The sequence below is a fragment of the Dasypus novemcinctus genome, chromosome 16 (genome assembly GCF_030445035.2).
Source record: "Dasypus novemcinctus isolate mDasNov1 chromosome 16, mDasNov1.1.hap2, whole genome shotgun sequence".
Lineage (NCBI taxonomy): Eukaryota > Metazoa > Chordata > Mammalia > Cingulata > Dasypodidae > Dasypus > Dasypus novemcinctus.
In genome coordinates this window covers 51,822,063-51,844,670 of record NC_080688.1, presented here as the reverse complement: position 1 = coordinate 51,844,670, position 22,608 = coordinate 51,822,063, and the positions used below count along the sequence as shown (strand labels likewise).

The 22,608-nt window shown below is 35.8% G+C and overlaps 1 protein-coding gene across 1 annotated transcript in view; it reads left to right on the top strand.

Moving 5' to 3' along the window:
* RPRD1A (regulation of nuclear pre-mRNA domain containing 1A) overlaps positions 1–14,112 on the top strand; it is a 69,741-nt gene extending 55,629 nt beyond the window's left edge. Inside the window, exon 7 of the mRNA XM_004464508.4 lies at positions 10,651–14,112. Coding sequence (XP_004464565.1) covers positions 10,651–10,800 — 150 coding nt within the window. The 3' untranslated portion in view covers positions 10,801–14,112. The remainder of the gene's footprint in view (positions 1–10,650) is intronic.
* The last annotated feature ends 8,496 nt before the right edge of the window (positions 14,113–22,608 follow it).

Here is a 22,608-nt window from a genome sequence, read left to right as displayed (position 1 = left end):
GTATGTAATTAAGTGCAACGAATTACTTTCACAGTGTTGTGCTACCATCACCACCATTGCTTACCAAAACGTTAAGATCAACCCAAATAGAAATTGTGCAAAAATATGGTATTAACTCCTCATTACCTACTCTGGCTCTGCCCTCAGGTAACCCTTCTAGATTCTGACTCTGAGTTTGCTTATTCTAATCATTTCATATCAGTGAAGTTATAAAATATCCTTTTTATCTGACTTATTTCACTCAACATGATGCCTTTTAAGGTTCATCCATGTTGTTCCATGTATCAGAACTTCATTCCTTTTTACAGTTGAATATTCCATTGTGTGTATATACCACATTTTAGATATCGATTGATTGGTGAACACTTGGGTTGCTTCCATCTTTTAGCAATTTTCAGTAATGCCACTATGAACCTTGGTGCGCAAATATCTGTTCAAGTCCCTTATTTCAAGTCTTTGGCCATATACCTTGTAGTACTTTTGAGTGGAGATGACGAGCTTTCCTTTTCTTTAATTTGTTCTTTTGTAATCCAACAACCCATTTATTCTAATTCTGTAATATTTAGTTATGATTAATACTGATAATATTTGAAGTAGAAGTGAAGAAATCAGATTTCAGACTACGGGCACAGATGTTGAAGCTCCCAGGGAGAAACTGCTTATATGATTGCATAGACAGAACTTATGGAATACTATGGAAATAAGGTGCCATATGAAAATATACCACTGTCTCCATCTTTAAAAGTGCCGTGGTGGGAAGAGTCTTTAATTATCATACTAGTATATCCCTGTTTCCTTTGCTGGGGAAAAAAATGGTAGTACTGGCTGTTGCCCAGCCCAATCATTATACTTGAAAAAGATGCTAAGAGATTTGATTTCACAAATGAAAAGTGAGAGAGGGAGTTACTTAGCTATGTCCTGGTTTTCAGACATTCTGAAATCTGGACTATATGTTCAAATTTGCTTTCTACAAAAGACACAGCTAGGTTACTGTATTCAGGATTGAGCTTCCTGGCTTGGTGCAGTCCTCTTTCTGCTATAGTTCTCTTTTAGTAAGTGAGTAGGAATCCATTGCTGCTGTAACATAATGTAGTAGGCATGATGCTTATAATTATTGGCCACAGTCTTTGATTGACCCCTAAAAATCCCCATGTGAATGTAATTGAAATTATTTTCCAAGCATTTTTGAAAAGTTGTTTATGAGAGAGGTGAGCAGAATTTAAGCAATATCTGCAAGAAAAAGGCAGCTATAGAAATATTTAAATCCAGAAATAATAACCAAGACATAAAGCAGTTGGAATTTTAGTACAACTGTATGTGGGTGAGCCCTAAAATGAGCAATTACTCCAATTGCAGGAAATTCATTCCCTTAGGTCATCTAACTGTAAGATGGTTCTGATATCATCCTAGAATGATGATAATCACAGTTCTATAGCACTGAATAATTGGACATTTTCTGTATGAATTAAGCCTCACAACCCTTCAAAGGAGATAGTCCCATTTTATAAATGGAAACTAAGCAGTTCAGGCTTGTTCATCTTAGGGAGTCCTTGCCTAAGGTCACTTTAGTAAATGAGGAAGTAATACTTCAAATCTTCTGACTTTATGGCCAATTATATTAATTAGGGATCTGCTAATACCCAGTGCTTTGCTAGACACTGTAAGAAATATGGATATATGAAAGTGTGATTTCCAGTAATTACGGTTATGAAGACGAGAACAGTTTAGTAGTATTAATTCAGAAATAATTCAAATTGAAAGAGGTTAGTGTGAAGTTATAGTAGAAAGTTTCTGTGATAATGCTCATCCTTAAAGTAGGTCTTATATTACATAAAATACTCAATATGTACTCAGTATTTGCTGTTAAAGCTTTTCTAGAAGTGGTTTAGATTTCAAGCTAGATCTAACCCACTTGGAGTGTACACAAGACAAATGGTATCTGATTCATTAATATTGAAATGTGGCAATATAAAGAAGGCTCTCTAAAAAGATTTAAGTAGCCATTGACTAAAGAGGTGATCAGAATTTGTATAGGGAAAAGATACAAAGTTCATTCTCTTGTTAAGTTTAACTACATCTTTGTCTTAATAGAACAGGCACAAGTGAATTCCTAATTTAGTTTAAATCCTCCTCTTTCCAAAAGTAATCTTAGAAAACAAGTAGTTAAACCATGATATAAAGGAAAAAAAATGGATTCTTTTGCTTAGGGCTGTTGGCTTTAATAAATGTGTGTATATATATATATGCATGTAAAAGGGTTTTAGTCATTCAAATGATTAGAAATTTTTTTTCTATTTTTGTATCTTTAACTTCATTTATCAACTTTTAAAAAAATTGTATCCTTTATGGATAGTATGCAGATAGTCAATGGGATGACAAAGCAGTGCACCATTAAATAGTTGATAAGTAGTAGTGAAAGTTGAGATGTGCAAGAAATAAGCAATGGAGCACTTGGGATTTGAGCTGACACTTGAGGGATGGATAGAAATTGGATGAAGATCTTGAACAAGGAAGGGAAGAAGAATTTGAGCAAAAGATCCTAAATAGTAATTTGTCATTTTTTTCCTTCAAGTAAATTTTGTTTCTTTGTTCAGGTCAGGGTTAATATTACAAAATCCAGGTTATTTTTTTTTTTGAATAATTATATTCTACCTTTCATTTTTGAAGAAAAATAAAAATATATTTGTGAACAAGAGTCTCGAATTTCCTGCATTTTGATAGCAGTATTTCTATTTATTTGACTGCTTAAACATTAATAGTAGATGATGATTCTATCATAAAGAAGCTCAAACTAAGTACCAGTCCAAATAGGATTTTGTTTCTTATAAGAAGAGACTTTTGGGTTAACTTTGAAATACACTGAAACATACAGGACAGTTACAAATACTATTAAAATCCCCTAATGAAAACTCCAACCCTCACACACACCCACCCCCAGATACCCAGGTCCATCAGTTTTAACGCTTTGCCACATTTTCTGTATCATTTTATTTCTCTTTCCATTCACTGTCTGTCTGTCTATCCATTTTCTGACACTTGAGTATAGGTTGTATACATAATACTCCTTGAACACTTAATACTGCCACCTACATTACCTAAGAACAAGGATATTCACTTATGTAACTACCAAATTAAGTGCAGTTACCAAGGTCAAGGCATTTAACATTGATATAAAGCTTACTGTCTATATTCCAATCTCTTTCATATTTCCCAATAATGTTCCTTTGAAGCTTTTCTCGTCCCTTGCTAAATCCCATCCAGGATCATGTATTGCATTTAATTGTTATTGTCTCTTTAGTTGCTTTTTTTTTTTTTTTTTTAATTGTGGGAAAAATTTAAATTTTTAAAAAAAATTTTTTTTTAATTAAATTTTTTTTTTTAAATTGCATATCATAAGCCTTCCCATCTAAACCACTTCCAAGCATACCATTGGATGGGATTAATCACTTCACAATATTGCAGTACACTTACCACCTTCATTACTAAAACTTTCCCATCTCTCCAAACAGAAACCCTTCACTCATTATTCATCAACTCACCATTCAGTCTGTCTCCCCACACCCACCCCTGGCAACTTGTACTCTAATTTCTGTCTCTACAAGCTTTCATCTTCTTTAGTTTCATGGGGCTTAAATTCAACATCCTAAATCTGTAACAATCTCATTTGCTTTGATACCAATGTAACTTCAGTAGTGTACACAGGAGAGTGGGTGTAGCTCAGTTGTTGAGCACCTACTTCCCATGTAGGAGGTCCCAGGTTCAAACCCTGGTACCTCTTAAACACACACACAAACACATACACAGCACACAAACTATTTTCCTATACTCCTCTGCCCTCCCACCTTTATGTAGTTCTCACAAATTACATGGTCATATTTTGAGTCCAGAACTACTTATTTCTCCTTAAATTTTGTGCATTTGCCTTTTAGATCCTATAGGAAGTAAAAAGTGGAGTTGCAAACCAAAAATACAATAGTACTGGCTTTTATATTTACCCATATTCATACAGCCCCCATCTGTTGTCTTCTGTTCTTTCCTTTCAACCTGTGGAATTCTCTCCAGCATGTCTTTTTGGACTTGTCTAGTGGTGACAGACTCCCTCAGCTCTTCTATCTGGGAATGTCTTAATCCTTCCCTCACTTTTGAAAGTTCGTTTTGCTAGGTATAGAATTCTTAATTGCCAATTTTTTGCTTTCAGTACTTTAAATATATCATCCTATTGCCTTCTTGCCTCCTGATGAGAAATTGGCACTTAATCTTATTGAGGTGCCCTTGTATATAACATACTGCTTCTCTTTTTTGGCTTTCAGATTTCTCTCTTTATCTTTGGCATTTGACAGTCTAATTATAATATGCCATGGCATGGGTTTATTTGACTTTGTCCTCTTTGGAGTTTGTTGAGTGTCTTGAATGTGTATATTCATGTCTTTTTTTTTTAAGATTTGTTTATTTCTCCCTCCTCCACCCCCCCCCACCCCCATTGTCTGCTCTCCATTTGCTGTGTGTTCTTCTGTGTCTACTTGTATTCTCATTAGGCGGCTCCAGGAACTGATCCTGGGACCTTGTGGAGTGGGAGAGAGGCAGGCAGTCATTCTCTTGTGCCACCTCAGCTACCTGTTCTGCCATGTCTCTTGTTTTCTCTCCTCTGTGTCTTTTGTTGCATCATTTACTGTGCCAGCTCTCCACATTGGCTAGCACTCCTGCATGGGAGGCCACTCCCACATGGGCTGGCATTCTGTGTGGGTTAGCATGCCATGCAGGCCAGCTTGCCTTCACCAGGAGGCCCTGGGCATTGAACCCTGGACCTCCTATATGGTAAATGGGAGTCCAACTGCTTGAACCATATCTGTTTCCTATATTAATGTCTTTTGTTAATTTTTTTTTTTTTGATGTGTTCTTTGCCACCTGGGGGCCTGCGCCTCACCACACAGGTCTTTTTCTTTTTCTTTATTTTTAACCTGGATCTTCTGTATGGTAAGCAGGAGCGCAGTTGCTTGAGCCATAGCTGCTCCCATTTTGTTAAATTTATGAAGTTTCAGCCATTATTTCCTTGAATGTTCTAACAGTCCCTTTCTCTCTTTTCCTTGTGGCATTTCCACAATGTGTATATTCGTATACTTGATAGGGTCCTGTAGGTTCCTCAGAGTGAATGATTGCAAATGTTCTCTGATTCTTTCTTCCAGCTCCAATCTGCTATTGAATCCCTCTAGGAAGTTTTAAATTTTTCTGTTACTGTATTCTTCAGCTCTGTTTATTACCTTTTCATAATTTTCATCTCTCTTGATATTCTCTTTGTGTTCCTCTGTCATGTTCCTGATTTCCTTTAGTTTTTTGTTCATGTTTTCCTTAAGTTCTTTGAACATATTTAGGACCATTTTAAAAAAGTCTTTACTGGCATTTTTTAGATCTTGTCCTCATCATTGATGGTTTCTAGTGCTTTCATTTCCTTTGCCTGAGCTTGTGCATTCTCTTTCTTTGTATGTTTTGTAGCCTTTTGTCAAAACCTGGACATTTTGATATATTAATTTGTTATCACTGAACTTTAGACTCTGGCATCTATCTGTTCCTTAGACTTGTAACCAACTAGTGTTAGGACCAAGTTTTCCTTGAATGCAAAGAGCTGACAAAAATAAAAGGAAAAAATGAACACTCCTTTCCCAGTCTTTGCAGATTAATCTGTGCAAGTGCTCTTCTTTAGGAGCTATTCATACAATCAATATGAGAATACTCTAGGCCAAAACATAGGGACCTCCTTGATCCTTTTTGTGCATGCATCTGGTCTGGAACTTGCACATGTGGCCCTTGGAATTCCCCTCTTTACACAGTTACAAATGTCCCCTTTTCCCTAGGAACCAGTTTCATAGCCCCAGGCACTGTACTGTAAGTCCTACTGCTAGCAATCCCTTGGTCCAGGCAATGCAACTTAATTGCATTCCCATAGTATTCTGTAGGAGAGCTCTCTTAGCTACTTTATACATGCAGGGCAAGTTCTGGGATGGCAAATGCCTCAGGCCACCACCAGACAGATTGGGCCAGACATACATGCTCCCAGCATCTGAACTAGGGTTATCCTGCTCCCTGTGGATCTGAGACCAGGGATCCTTACTGGGAACATGGTCTGGCTCCATGCAGAGTGGGTGAGTTGAGGGAGGGACCAGCCAGGAAAGCAGGAGATCGCACTGCTTTTAAGAAGCTTTTTTCTTGATTTGGCATTTTATTACTGCAGTCCTGTAGTTATAGGTGTAACTATAACTATGTTGCAGGATTCTTGTGTGAATTAAGAAAAGAGTGTAGGCAATGCAGCTTGGGTAATCTGGGAAAATATAAAAGGATCAACTTTTTATTTCCTAACAGTTTTGGGTTATGGAAAACCCATGAAGATAGTACAAAGAGTTCCTATTACCCTTCACACAGTTTTCCTGCTGATATATCTTATATTAGTATGTTACATTTGTTACAATTATTGAACCAGTATTGATAGATTGTTATTAGTTAAAACCCATCCTTTCTCCATTTTCTTAGTTTTTAACTGATGTCCTGATTTCGTTTCAGGATCCTATTTAGGCTATCATGTTGTATTGTCATTTTTCCTTAGGTACTTCTTGGCTGTGACCATTTCTTAGACTTTCCTTGTTTTAATGACCTTGACAGTCTTGAAGGTTTTGAGGTCTACTGCTCAGGTATTCTGTAGCATGTCCTTCACTTGGGATTTGTCAATATTTTTCTCTCAATTAGATTTGGAGTTACATGTTTTGGTGAGGAATAACACAGAGATAAAGAGCCATTCTCATCCCATCCTATCAAGGGTTCATAATGTCAACATGACTTATCACTGCTGATTTTGACCTTGATCACCTGACTGAGGTTATGTTCGTTAAGTTTCTCTGCTGTAAAGTTGGTCTTTTTCTCTATTTCTGTACTCTTTGGAAGGAAGTGCCTACGTGCATCCCATACTTAAGGAATGGGAATCCATTATTTTCAAATATGAAATTCTCTAAGTGAACCATTTTCAAATATATAATTGCAGTTAATTTGTTATTGAATTCTCTTACAAGACCTTGCAAAGCAGATATTCTATCTTGGCTTAGTATAATAACTGATTTCTTCAGATAATGGATGTGAATGGTACCGTTCTCAAATAATTGGATTGTCACAGCACCCAAAGCATCTATTGAGAAAGTCAGTATTTTCCTAAGAAAAAAATTTTAAACTTTAAATAATTTTAAAATTTTGCTTATTTTTAAATTTTAAAAAATTTTAAAATTTTGAAAAATGTGTATTACTTTCTCCTGGTTCTCTACTGCTTTTTCCGTCCCTTCTTAACATTGGGTACATTACCACTTTATGCTATTAGCCTACTTTTCTTTCTTCCTGTATATCTGATTCTCAACCAGGGGAGGGAGAAGACATTTATCCTCATTGTGAGCACATTATAATCATGGGAATCATGTGGTATGATAGATAATTTATTAATAGAAAATTAGGTTCAGTGTGTATATATATATATGGTTTTTTTTCTGAAACCCTGAAAACTAAAGTTTGACAGTCTTATCTGATGGAGGGTGTGCAAAAGAGTTGGAAAAAGGAGAGGCAGGTGGCTTAAAATGATTGTGAAATCCTCCCTATGTGCACTCATACAAGTCTACCTGGCTCATATGCTTCCCCTGGTTTAGCAAGACTTCATTTGCTGATGACAAAGTAAGCATCTTTATTTCCAGCTCAGAATGCTAGAATTATGTTTCCATGTGTTTATTAGAAGTCTAAAGGTAATTCACACATAACATGTTGGAAACTGTACTCTTTATCTTACTTATCCCAAGGGAGTTTCTACCCATCTTTGTTATTTCAAATAACAACGTCTCCATCTATCTGTTCATCAAGCCTGAAACCTCATCATTCTACTTCACATTAGAAATACCTATGTCCTACAAATTTTTCTTAGTAAACATATTTTTATCTTTTTGATTAAGGTATTAAATACATACAGTGTGGTTTGTAAAGTGCATTGCTCTGTCCTACTTCTCCAGGCTTGATTCAGGCCCTTATTATTTCTTTCCTGGGTAATTGCAGTAAACTCTTAGCTGAGTTTCTTCCTCAGTTTCATCTTTTATACCATAGCCTGGTTGATCCTTTTTTTTTTTAAACAAATTAATTTTATTGGTACATATTAATGAAGCACACAATTCATCCAAAGTGTACAATCAATGGTATTAAGTATAATCATGTAGTAGTGCATTCATCACTTCAATTATTATTAGAGATAATTTTCATTATTTCAATAATAAAAACAAAAACAAACAAGAAAACTCTTCATCTCTCAATCTCTTTCTGTTCCCGTTGCTGTACATAGCTGCTATTTCTGGCATTCTTGCACAATTATTTTTTAATTGATTTTTTGAGACATATTAATAAAGCATACAGTTAATCCAAGTTCATTCTGAGTAGTGTATATCTTGTAATAGGTCTATTCAGATTTATTCTTATTGGGGTACATTATGCTTCTTGGACATATATGTTCATTTCTTTCATGAGAGTTGGGACATTTTCAGCTATTATTTCCTCAGATATTCTTTCTGCCCCTTTTCCTTTCTCTTCTTCTTCTGGAACTCCCGTGACACGTATGTTTTTGCATTTCATGCTGTCATTCAACTCCCTGTGCTGCTGCTCAGTTTTTTCCATTATTTTCTCTTTTCAATTTCAGCTGATCTGTCTTTGGTATTACTTATTCTTTCTTCTCTCATTTTGAGTCTGCTGCTATATGCCTCTAATGTGTTTTTGATCTCACCTATTGTATCTTTCGTTCCTGTGAACTCTGTTACATTTCTTTTCAGGATTTCATATTCTCCTTTGTGCTCACTCAGTCTTTTTTGAAAGGATTTCTGATATTTATCCCCCCGCCCCCGCCATTGTCTCTGTCCATTCACTGTATGTTCTATGTCCACTTGCATTCTTGTCATGCAGCACTGGGAAAGTGTGCCACTTTTTTTTGTTGTGTCATCTTGCTGCATCAGCTCTCCGTGTGTGTGGCACCACTTCTGGGAAGGCTGCGTGTTTTTTTTGCAGAGGGCAGCTCTCCTTGTGGGGCACCCTCCTTGTATGTGGGGCACCCCTTCATGGGGGACACCTCTGTGTGGCATGGCACTCCTTGTATGCGGCAGCACTGCACATGGGCCAGTTCACCACACGGATCAGGAGGCCCTAGGTATCAAACCCTGGACCCTCCATATGGTAGGTGGACACTCTATTAGTTGAGCCATAACCACTTCCTTCAGTGTCTTCTTGATGTCATTTATCTCTTCAGGCATATTGTGTGTTCAACTCATTATTTTGATTTTGGGGAAATTTGTATATGTTTCTTTGATTAGTTGCCTCAAATCCTGCATCTCTTCTGAGGCTTCATTATATTCCTTTTCTTGAACCATGTCTGCTATTTTCTTGTATGGCTCATAGTTTTTTGTTGATGTCTAGACATCTAATTAGGATGATGAGTTTACTCAGGTGCTCAATTTCTCTTTTGTAAGGATTCAGTAGCAGGAGCCTGTTTGTTACTACTGTGCTTTGATTCTTGGTTCCACCTCTTCTGGGTCTTTAGGATTGTCCTTGTTAGTCACTCAAAACTGGGCTCTGGTTCCAGTACTGGGTTGCACATCCACTTCCTAGGGTTTTGGGGAGGGAGGGTATAAAGGCTGGAAAAAGCCTCTCATTTACTTTTAATTTCCTCACATGCACTTCCTTGATCTGCCAGCAGATGGCGCTCTTTGACAGCCCTCATTTCAATGCCTGGTTGGAGTGTTTGTTGTAACATGAACTGGATATATGTTCCTTCCTGGAGGCTAAGAGCCTTGAAATTCAAATTTTCTCTAGACAGTTTTCTCCAACCTTTGCTGGCAGCCCTTTCCCTTTTCCTGGGTAGGAAATAATTCCACTCCCTTCCACGTCCTCAACAATCAGTCCTGGTTAGTAGAGAGGGAGATTGAAAGGGTTTTTTCATTTGTTTGCTTGGTGTTTGCTTTTGTTGTTTTTAGGATTCTCCAAGGACCAAACTGGGACCTTCCATGTGGGAAGCAGGCACTCAACTGCTTGAACCACATCTGTTTCCAATAAATAACTGCATAATCATATACGCTTCTTTATTAACATATCAGATAACATTTAGTGGTTGGTCTAAGAATTACTGTACTTTCAAATGTAAACACTGTTTCTAGATAGCTTCAAAAAATGTAATATGAAAACAAATGATTTCTATTGGAGGTTAAGTCACAGGTACTGAGAATACTTCTGTGGGTTGTTGCTAACATTCACAATTGAAAACATGTTTAATTTCAACTTGAGTGTGTGAAAAATATGTGATTTTTCTTACCAAAGCTCAAGGATCCCTGGAAATCATACATGCTAGCTTAAGAGTATTAATGTTAGTCTTCTTTCTATATGTGGGAAACAATAGCCAAAGATTGTGTTTTTTCTTATAATAATAGAGTTTACCAAGTTATATGTTTCCAAAGTCACTCTTTTGATTCTAAAATTCGCATTGTAGTGAACTTTTTATATTTTGTATTATCCTGTTGTAGTAGCAGATTTTATGCTGTGTGTTAACTAGATAACTCTACCCTGAACTCTCAAAATGCTAATGAAAGTGGTTTAATGTTACAGGAATACAAGCGCAAGTTAGCCAGAGTTTCCCTGGTGCGCAAAGAACTCAGGTCCCGGATCCAGAGCCTGCCAGACTTATCTCGATTGCCCAATGTCACAGGCAGCCACATGCACTTGCCGTTTGCCGGGGACATCTACAGTGAAGATTGATACCAGTCTCTTTCCAGGGCCCCAGGACTTTGCAAGAGATGAAGACAGGTTAGGTGGATAGCCCTGTAGCATTATTTTTGTATATTGTTGAGAAAGTAACACTAACAAAAGAAACGAGTAATTTATAAAATTGTTTAAAATGTTGGTTTGTTTACTATTTTATTGGTAAGTTACATGACTTAGTTAAACAAAGTAATGATCTCTGTGTATTAATAAGCTCACAAATAGTGATTATTTTCAACAGATCTCTTTGTAAATTTTTTTGATCCAGGGCCTTGTGAGAAATTCCATGTTTCTATATCTCCTTGTATTTTTGAATGTTTCTCTTTACTTTCTTCAGTATCTAATCACTGTATACTGTGTACTTTCTAAAGGGAAAGAATGAATCAGGAGTTGGTTGAGCCTTTATTATGGTATAGTTAGGACTTGATTGTAGAAGGGACAAATGTTCCAACTTAATCCTTACCCTTCTCCTCATCCAAAATATCAGTTCTGTGCCCTCAATGCCTTTGACTCCTTATTCCCTAGAGGTCAGTAATTTAGCTCTAAACTTGTATGCCACTTCGAGAGTCAGATCAAAGCCTGCAGAACCTTTTCCACAATAGCATTAAAGGAATTCCACTGCATCTACCAATGTAGGAAAGAAAACTATTAAAGACTTGTTTGACTAAGCTATTAGAATTATTTGAGTAGATTAATATGAAAATGCTTTGGAAATATTATAAATTTTGATATTCTTCCAAACGATAACTTTGATTCTGGAACTGATTTCTATTTGTTAAATCAGTCTCTTTTTAGCATAATTGATCCCTTTAACATAAAGTCATCTGTGGAATGAAAAGAAACTAAAAATAATAATACTTTTATTACTCCCTAGTCATATAACTTTAAAAACCATAGCATTTGTAGCTCTTATATTTCAAAAACACAGTCTTCGTTAATGTTCGGTAAAGTAGCCTAAAACATTTTTAATGTTTCCTCAAGGATTTTGAATGACTGTATATTTTGAAATTAAGCAGAGCTACACTACAGTGTAGATCTTGTAAATTTTATATTTGTATATTCAGAGTTGGCAAAACAAATGTACTTTTAACTTTTATTTCTAATCCTATGTGTTAGAACAGTTGCATGCTCTCATGCTTTTTTTTAAAAGGCACATTGTTAAGCCATGGATTTGTATCCAGTAATAATTTAGGATAAATTTGTTCTTTCATTCGTTGCTTTTACATGTTAGAGATTTTTCTTTTCATTGTTAGCAGATTCAAATTAGAATAGTCAATAAAACATTTCCTTTTAAATCCCACAAGACAATTATGTCTCACTAGTTTGAATGGCTTCACTGTTTCTTTCTTAGTATTAGAGGTTATAGTTAAAATGAATTTACATGTGAAGGAGAAGGCAAACATTTTTTAAGCCAATTGTTCTGAAAACAGTGCTATTAACAATTCAACCTCTCCCCTAAACAGAGACACATGTAAGTAGTCACCATCCATATATTTTAAAGTTTTTTAGTAAACATTTGGTAGTTAGGGCACATTTTCTCACAGAAACAATAGTAGTTAGGTTCCCTGTGAATCTTACTACAGATAACTTGGGAAAGTAATCCATTTAACCACAAATATACTTAACTTGAATGTGGTTGACAAATTACTACTAATTGTAGATAGTGACCAGCATTTATCACCCTAAGGAAATGGTGTACAGCAGCTATACTCACACATTGGGGTGTCTCCAAGTTGGATCTGCCTGTGCTGTGTTCTTCTGTCCCTAGGTGTAACAAACAGAAGATTAAGCAAGTGGGATAATAAATGTACAGTTATCAAGCCTTTATAACCTGTTACAAAAGTATAGTAAGTGAGTCTTTTGCTGTTGTTAATGTGAAGGCAAAATCTTGTTAGTATGTCAACTTATTTTTAACATCTTGACCTTGTTTATGATCTACTAAAATGGTGATTCATCCATTCAAATATTTTTTCTTTTTAAAATTAATGTGTAAACTATATACTCGGGGAGGAGTGAAATCTATTAGGAGTTTGTTGAAATATTTTCACCTTACTTAGATACTGATTTTAATTCCAGTATCTGCTCTAAATATTTATGAGAAATATGCGTTATTTTTTTAAAGTTGATGAGATTTGTGATACCTGATAGTACTCCAGAATCTGAACACCCTCAATACCACCCCTTGACTGATTCTTCACAAACCCTCACTTGTTAACTCACTAACTGTAAACACAAATGATATTGTTTTATTTAGAAGTCATGTTTTCAGCCTTATGGTAGTTAACATGGATAAGCCTTAGCAGTAAATAGTCTCCATTTATAAGAGGAAGGCTACATTTTCTCAAGAAATGGGAGTTAGATGGGATACTGTAGTCCCAAATTCTAAATCATGAGCTTTTTCTCCACTGTGACCTTAGACAAGTATGCTTCTTTGCGTGCAGTTTGGCCAAGCCCTTTAAGAGAAAAGCATGTCATCAAACTTGAAGTAGGGGTGCTGTGGTTTGAATGGATACCATCACTCTTTTCTCTACAAACAGTGCAGAGAGCTGTCTGGAGTGGCATTTTGAGCAGATTCCCTGGTGCTCCTCTGTTCCTTCCATCACTACAGTAAGTAAAAGAACCACATGGGAATCCTGGGAGTCTGAGAAAGCCAGCCTGGCTCAATAGCCAACCTTTCCCTCTAGAAAAACCAGTCCAGATGTAGCTGATTTGATACCTCTTCTTACATGCACTGTGAATCAGAGTTTTTCTATAAGAAATTGTTCAGAATCAACAAAAACTGGGATGAGCTATTCATCTTGATTTGCAAAATTAAAAGAACAAAACTAGATTGTCAGTTGTCACTGTCGATTAAAGTATAGTTATTGAACTGGTTCTTAGAAATCTTTAGAGAAAAAAAACTCAAAAGTATAAATGCATTATTTTGGAAAGTAATATTGTCCTTTCTGAATTTTCCATTCTAAAAATTAACATTATGTTAAATAATATAAAGCTACTAAACTGCTTTGTATTCTATTAAGAAACAGCTCATAAAGACATAGTCTTGTTTCATAGTTGTTGCACTATAGCAAAGGTTTTTCACACATAACCTGATTCTCTGCATAGAAAGGGAATATTGAGTTACTTATTGAAGTCACTTAATACAGAACATTTGTTGCCAACTGTAATTCTAGCCATTCACACCTGAGTCTGTTCTGAGGCGGCAACAGCACATGGGAGAATGAAGTCTCCCTGTTTCTTCCTTTTTCTTTGGTTGTATCTGATGACAGTATAAGATGTTCTTAATAAAGTTTTATGTTCTTTTTGAAATGTGTACATTATTTTTGTGAATCTGATTAAGTGGATATGGGGTGGGGAAGGGAGAGATTAATGGACTGAGAGGGAAGCAAAGTACTGGTAGTTTTCAGTGACCTTACTGTAGAACTGCTGAAGGAGAGTCCTATTGCTTGACTGTTCCTAAATTTGAGAGGGAGCATCAGAATCACCTGGAGGCTATATTAAAATACAGATTGCTGGGCCCCACCCCCAAAATTGCCTAATTCAGTAGATCTGGAGTAAGCCTGGCAGTTTGCATTTCCATCAACTTGTTGCTGATGCTACTTGGGTTTAGGGACTGCGCATTGATGACCACTTTCGTAGACCAACTTTGAAGCCCATGGCTTGCTTTGCAATTTAAAATATTTCACAGTTCAGGTAATAAGATTATAAAGTATGGGTTTTACAGTTTATTACATGGTAAGTTCCTTATGAACAAGACCATATCTTTTGTGACACACTGCTCTGTAATACTTAGAAAGGACTTTTGAGTGAAGAGATTGACTTGGTCCTCCCTGGAGCACAGGTGCTCTCACCACACCTTGGCTTTAAATCAAAATCGGGGATCCATGAGAACCTTTGTAGGGCAGTGTTGTCAAACTCCTTTGATAGGACTCCTTGGGGCATTGGCAAAAGGGGACATACCTACTGAATAAAAATTTTCTTTGATCTGGTTATCCTTTTCCAGAAAGTTTGGGAGATGTAGTCCTCTAGCTGATACCTCTGGCTCTCTAAACCTGATTCCATCTGTTCATTTTACCTGAATTCAAACACCTCCCATTCCCATTTACTTTCCCTGTCTATACAAGTAGATTTTATACAATGCCTGAGAATTATCTGGGTTGTGTATTAAATGCACACTCCTGGGACCTATGTTTAGAGATTCTGTTTCAGAAGATTTCAGATAGATCCAGAAATTTGCATTTTAAACAAGCTAAACAGACGATTCTTTTAAAAATTTTTAAACAAATCAATTATATTGATACATATTAGTAAAGCGTACAATTCATCCAAAGTATACAATCATTGGTATTTGGCATAATCACATAATTATGCATTTATTACTTCAGTCATTATTAGAGCATTTTCAATATTTCAATAATAATAACAAAAAACAGACAAGCAAAATTCATCACCTCTCAATTTCTCTATGCTTCCTCTGCTGTACATAGCTGCTATTTCTGACTATTCTTGTATATTTATTTATTTTAAAGCATATTTTTTAGACGTGTTCACATACCATACAATCTGTCCAAAGTGTATAATCAATGGCTTTTAGTATAATCGAATTTTATTATAATAAATGGAGATAATTGACTTTTTTAAACAGATCAATTTAATAGATACATAGTAATAAGGCACACAGTTCATCCAAAGTGTACAATCAGTGATATCTGGTATAAATACATAGTTGTGCATTTATCACTTCAAGCATTATTGGAGCATTTTCATTATTTCAATAATAATAATAAACAAAAACCAGACAAATAAGAAAATCATTTGCTTTTAGTATAATCACAATGTTGTGTATTCACCACCAAAAAAATTTTAGAACAGTTTCATTATTCCAAAAAGAAAAATTCCACACCCTTTAGCAGTCACTTCTCAATCCCTCTGTGCTTCCACAGCCTCACATAACCACTAATTTTATTTCATCTTTATAAATTTTGATTTATATTTGCATATTAAATAAATAGAATCATGAAATACATAGTACTTTGTGTCTGGTTTCTTTAACTTAGCATAATGGGGTTTTTTGCTCTGATATTCACATCTTGTAACATTAACATATATTTGTTCAGTTTCAAAGAAAAATGGTCTAATATATGCTATATTACCTGCATTCATATTTCACATGAGATTTTACTATGCTATGGAGTCCCATGCTATATTTAGCTTCCTTTTTAGTAATTTACATGTCCTTTTTCCTTTCAACCACTGTCATACCCATATAATAGCACTGCTACTTACCAACACTATGGAGTGCTTTTACCTCTTATATTCATTTCCAAAGATTAACACACATCCTTTTTACCAGTTCTGCTCTAGGAAAGCTTCAGTTTTCCATTCTCTAAACTCATTCTATTTTATGGCAACACATACTCAAGTTATTAATTCTATGAGATTACACGATATATTTATTTCGCAATAGTGCAATCATACAGTATTTATCCTTTTGTGTCTGGCTTGCATCACTCAACATAATGTCCTCCAATTTCATCCATGTTGTCCTATGTTTCACAACTTAATTTCATCTTACTGCTGCATAATATTCCATTGTGTTTACACACTGCAGTTGGTTTATCCATTCATCAGTTGATGGACACCTCACCTGTTTCCATCTTTTGGCAATCATGAATAACGCCACTATGAACACTGGTGTATAGATGTCTGTTCATGTCACTGCTCTCAGTTCTGCTGGGTATATATACCCAGTAGTGGTATTGCTGTATTGCTGGGCCACATGAGAAATCTATATTCAACTTCTTTAGGGACTGCCAAACAATGGCTGTACCATTCTATATTCCCACAACAGTAAATAAATGTTCCTATCCTCTCCAACACTTGTAGTTCTCTATCTTTTTAATAGTGGCCATTCTAATAAGTGTGAAATGATATCTCACACTTTGATTTGCATTTCCCTAATCATAAGTGACCTGAACAATTTTTCATGTGTTTTTTCACCATTTGTATTTCTTCTTTGGACAAATGTCTATTCAAGCCTTGCCACCTGCCCCCCTACACACACACACTTCTTTTTCTAGGAGGTATTGAACCCAGAAACTTGTACATGGGAAGCAGACATTCAAACCATGGAACTCCCCTTTTGCCTGTTTTATAATCAGGTCATTTGTCTTTTCATTGTTGAGTTGTAGCATCTTTTTATATATCATCAATATTAAACTCTTACCGGATATGTGATTTCCAAATACTTTCTCCCATTGAGTTAGCTTCCTTTTCACCTTTTGACAAAGTCCTTTGAGGTACAAAAGTGTTGAATTTTGAGGAAGTCCCATTTTCTATTTTTTCTTTTGTTCTTCATGGTTTACATATAAGGTCCAAGAAACCACCATCTACCACAAGATCTTTAAGATGCTTCCCAGGAAGCGGATGTGGCTCAACTGATAGAGCATCTGCCTACCATATAGGAGGTCCAGAGTTCGATACCCACGGCCTCCTGGCCTGTGTGGTGAGCTGGCCCACACGTGGTGCTGCTGCGCACAAAGAGTGCCATGCCACACAGGGGTGTCCCCCATGTAGGGGTGCCCCACATGCAAGAAGTGCACCCCACAAGGAGAGCTGCCTCATGCAAAAAAAGCACAGGCTGCACACATGGAAATCTGATGCAGCAAGATGACCCAACAAAAAGAGACACAGATTCTTGGTGGCACCTGACAAGAATGCAAGCGGACACAGAAGAACACACAGCAAATGGACACAGAGCAGACACCGGGGGTGGGGGGGCGGGGAAGGGGGGAAGAAATAAATAAAAATCTTTAAAAAAAAAAAAAGATGCTTCCCTACATTTTCTACTAGTAGTTTTTTTTTGGTTTTGTTTTTATTAAAGATTTATTTTTTATTTATTTCTCTCCCTTTCCCCTCCAGTTGTCTGCTCTCTCTGTCCATTCACTGTATGTTCTTCTGTGACCGCTTCTGTCCTTATCAGTGGCACTGGCAATCTGTGTTGCTTTTTGTTGCGTCATCTTGTTGTGTCAGCTCTCCGTGTGTGAGGTGCCATTCTTGGGTAGGCTGTACTTTCTTTCGCGCTGGGCGGTACTCCTTACGGGGCACACTCTTCGCGCGTGGGGCTCCCCTATAAGGGGGACACCCCTGTGTGGCATGGCACTCCTTGTGCGCATCAGCACTGCACATGGGCCAGCTCCACATGGGTCAAGGAGGCCCGGGGTTTGAGCCATGGACCTCCCATGTGGTATGCAGATGCCCTATCCATTGGACCAAGTCTGCTTCCCTAGTAGTTTTGAGGTCCTGGGTTTTATATTTAGATCTTTGGTCCATTTTTACTTGATTCTTGTGTAGGGAGGGAGTCTTGTGTAGGGTTCTCTTTCATTCTTTTGGTTACAGATATCCAGTGTTCTCAGTATCATTTGTTGAAGAGACTCTTTTGTTCCATTAACATGGGCTTGATAGGTTTGTTGAAAACCAGATGGCCCTAGAGCTGAGGGTTTATTTCTTGACTCTAAATTCTCTTCCACTGATCGATGTCTATCTTTATGCAAATATGATGTTGTTTTGTCCACTGTAGCTTTGTGTATTAGTCAGCCAAAGGGGTACTGGTGCAAAGTACCAGAGATCTGTTGGCTTTTAAAAAGGGTATTTATCTGGGGTAAAAGCTTACAGTTACAAGTCCCTAAAGAGTCCATCTCAAGGTTACTTCCTTACCAAACTGTTACCATGTGTTGTTGCAAGATGGCAGGTGACATCTGTGAGGGTTCAGCCTTCTTCCCTCTTAAGGTTCTGTGGGTCCAGCTTCCAAACTCAGCCGTAGGCTGACAGAGGGCTTGTGTCTCTTCCCAGGGCTTGTTGCTTTCTAGACTCAGCTGCTCTGGTCCCTTCACAAGGTCAGCTGTAAACTATCAGGAAAATGGCTTGTCTCTCTTCCTGGGGCCTCTGTTGGGTCTAAGAAGGTGTATCTTCTCTGTTTATCTACTTCTGTGTATTTCTGCCTCTGTGTTCTTCTCTGTGTATCTATTCCTGTGTTCTTGATTGTCTGTGTATATAGCCCACCAAGGGGACAGAGATTCAACCTTGCATGCCCTAATGGCATGGTCAAATCAAAGCCCAAGTCTTGATTTAATAAAATAAAAGTGAAACTTCTGAATTTAATACAATCAAAGGGGTATCATGCCCAGAGGTAAAGACCAGTTTACAAACATAATATCTCTTTTGGAGTTTATAAATAATATCAAACTGCCACACTTTGTAATATGTTTCAAGGTCAGGCAGTGACTATTCCTTCCACTTCGCTCTTCTTTTTTAGAATATTTTAGGCTAGTCAGGTTCTCTTTCCCTTCCAAATAAATTTGTGATTGCCTTTTCTATTTCTGTAAAGTAGGCTTTTGGAATTTTGATTGGTATTGCATTGAATATATAGATCAGTTTGGGTAGTATTGACATCCTTACGATATTTAGTCTTCCAAGCCATGAACACGGAGTGTCTTTCCATTTGTTTAGGTCTTTCTTGATTTCTTTTCCACTGTTTTGTAGTTTTCTGAATATACATCCTATACATCTGTGGCTGAATTAATCCTAGGTATTTGGGCCTTTTTTGTTGCTATTATAAATGGAATTTTTTTTTCCTGATTTCTTCCTCACATTGTTAATGCTGGTGTACAGAAACATTACTGATTATTTCCTCTTTTCCTATTTGGATGCCATTTTTTTTTTTCTAATTACTTTAGGTAGAATCTCTAGCACAATTTTGAATAACAATGGTGACAGTGGGCATCCTTTTCTTATTCCCGATCTTAAAGGGAAAGTTTTCATACTTTCCCTATAGAGTAGATGTTGGCTGTACTTTTTTCACGTATGCTTTTTATCATATTGAGAAATTTTCCTTCTGTTCTTATCTTTCAAAGTGTTTTTATTGAGAAAAGATGCTGGTTTTGTTGAATGCCTTCTTTTTGCATAAATGGATATGAATGTGTTTTCTTTCCTTCGATTTGTTAATGTAGTGTATTACATTAATTGACTTTCTTTTATTGAACCTCTCTTGCATACCAGGAATAAATCCCACTTGGTCATAGTGTATAATTCTTTTGATGTGCTGTTGGGTTCTATTTGCAAGTATTTTGTTGAGATTTTTTCGTCTATGTTCATTAGAGAGATTTGTCTGTAATTTTCTTTTCTTGTAGTGTCTTTATCTGGCTTTGGTATTAGGGTGATGTTGACTTCATAAACTGTATTGAGTAATTTTCCCTCCTCTTCAATTTTTTCGTAAGAGTTTAAGCAGGATTGATGTTAATTCTTTTTGAATTGCTAGGCAGAATTCACCTGTAAAGTCATCCAGTCCTGGAGTTTTCTTTGTTGGGAGATTTTCAATGACTGATACAATCTCTTTAAATGTGATTGGTTTGTTCAGTCTTTTATTTCTTGTACCATCAGTGTAGGTTGTTGGTGCATTTTTAGGAATTTGTTCATTTCATCTAGGTTGTCTAGTTTGTTGGCATAGAGTTTCTCATAATGTCCTCTTTTGATCCTTTTTATTTCTGTAGTCAGTCATTACTTGTTCCCTTTCAGTCTGATTTTGTTTATTTACATCTTCTCTCTTTTTTTCTTTGTTAGTCTAGCTAGGGGAATGTCAATTGATCTTCTCAAAGAACCAGCTTTTGTTGATTTTCTCTATTTGTTGTTGTTCTCAATTTCATTTATTTCTGCTCTAATCTTTATTATTTCTTTTATTTTGCTTGCTTTAGGAATGGTTAGATGATCTTTCACTAGTTTATTCAGTTGTTCAGTTAGAGCTTTGATTTTAGCTCTTTCTTCTTTTTTAATATAGGCATTTAGGGCTATAAATTTCCCTGTCAGTGCTGTATTCACTGTCTCCTGTAAGTTTTGATAAGTTTTGTTCTTATTTTCATTTGTCTCAGTATATTTACTAATTTCACTTACAATTTCTTCTTTTGCTGACTAATTGTTTAGGAGTGTCTTGTTCAGCCTCCACACATTTGGAAATTTCCCTTTTCCTGTGTATTAATTATATATATATATATATTTTTTATTGACGTATGTCATTCACACATGTACATACATGAGCAATAAGTATATAGTAAAAGTTGTGAACTTACAAAATAAACATGCATAACATTATATGGAGTCCCATATATCACCCCTTTACCAACACCTTGCATTGTTTTGATACATTTGTTAAAAACTATGCAAGAGAATCATCAAAATATTACTACTAACTATAGTCCATGTCTTATATTTGGTGTATTTTTCCCCAAACCCACCCTATTTTTTAAAAATCAATTTTATCGATACGTATTAATAAAGTATATAATTTATCCAAAGTGTACAATCAATGGTATTTGGTATAATCACATAACTGTGCATTCATCACCTCAATCATTATTAAAAGCATTTTCATTATTTCAATATTAATAATAATAAAAAAGACAAGCAAACAAGAAAATTCCTTCCTGTTAATCTCTCTGTTTCCCCTGCTATACATAGCTGCTATTTCTGGCTATTCTTACACAATTATTTATTTGTTTATTAAGCAGTTTTATTGAGATATATTCACATACCATATGATCTGTCCAAAGTCTATAATCAGTGACTTGTTTTAGCTGTTAAAAAGAACCTTATTGTAAGATTGTAAAATAAATAGAAAAATAGATGGAAAGAAATACAAATTTTAAAAGAGAATGCAAGGCCTCATTAGATTTAATATAATCAATTATAAGAAATAGCATAGCAACAAACATTTATAAATGTAAATAATTCTAATGTAATAGAAATTAATTCTAACATAATTCTAATTTTATATTACAACCAACTATTAGATGTAATCTCTAAGAATGAAATAAATTATTAGTTTGGTTATTTAATTTCCATTTAGGCCATAATAATTTCTGGATAATAAAATTCCTATTTGGGAATTCTTATTGAAATGAATTACAGCAGATAACAATATGCCAACTCATAATTTTATGTGGCAGAAAAATTCAAAATCTTTCTCAGCAGTAGTCATGCTAAATCATTATTGATCCAGATAGATTAAGGATTATTTTAATTAACAAGTATATGTAAGAAAGGGTAAAGAAAAATGAAATATCCAAAAATATGTCTCTTCTCCAGTCCTCCTCAATTTAAAGCAAGTATTTATTTTGTATGAAGAAACTTACAGAATACTGATGTTACTTGTACTGAGTAATTATAGTTCATGTACTATAATGTTATTTTACATTCATCTAGTCTACTTCAGCTCTTTTTTGGTTATTATTTGCATGGAATACCTTTTTCCAATCTTTCACTTTTAACCTGGTTGAGTCCTTAAGTCTGAGGTGGATCTCTTGTAGACAACATATAGATGACTCTTTTTTTTTATCCGTTCTATCAGTCTTTATCTTTTTTATTGGGGAGTGCAATCTATTAGCATTCAGTATTAGTACTATGAAGACATTACTTACTTCATCCATTTTGTCCTTCAGTTCTCTGTTGTCATACTGTTCTATTGTCTGTCTTATCCTTTAGTTTACCCTCCCTAATACCTTCATTTCTAAACTCTTCTCCAATTCTCTCACCCTGTTTTTTTCCTTTCAGGCTGCAGCACCTCTTTAGTATCTCTTGTAAATCTGGTCTTTTGGTAACATGTTCTATCAGTTTTTGTTTATCTGTGAAGACTGTGAACTCTCCTTCGGTTTTGAAGCACAGCTTTGCCAGATACAGAATTCTTGGCTGGCAATTTTTCTCTTTAAGTACCTTAAATACATCATATCATTTTCTGCTGTCCTCCATGGTTTCTGA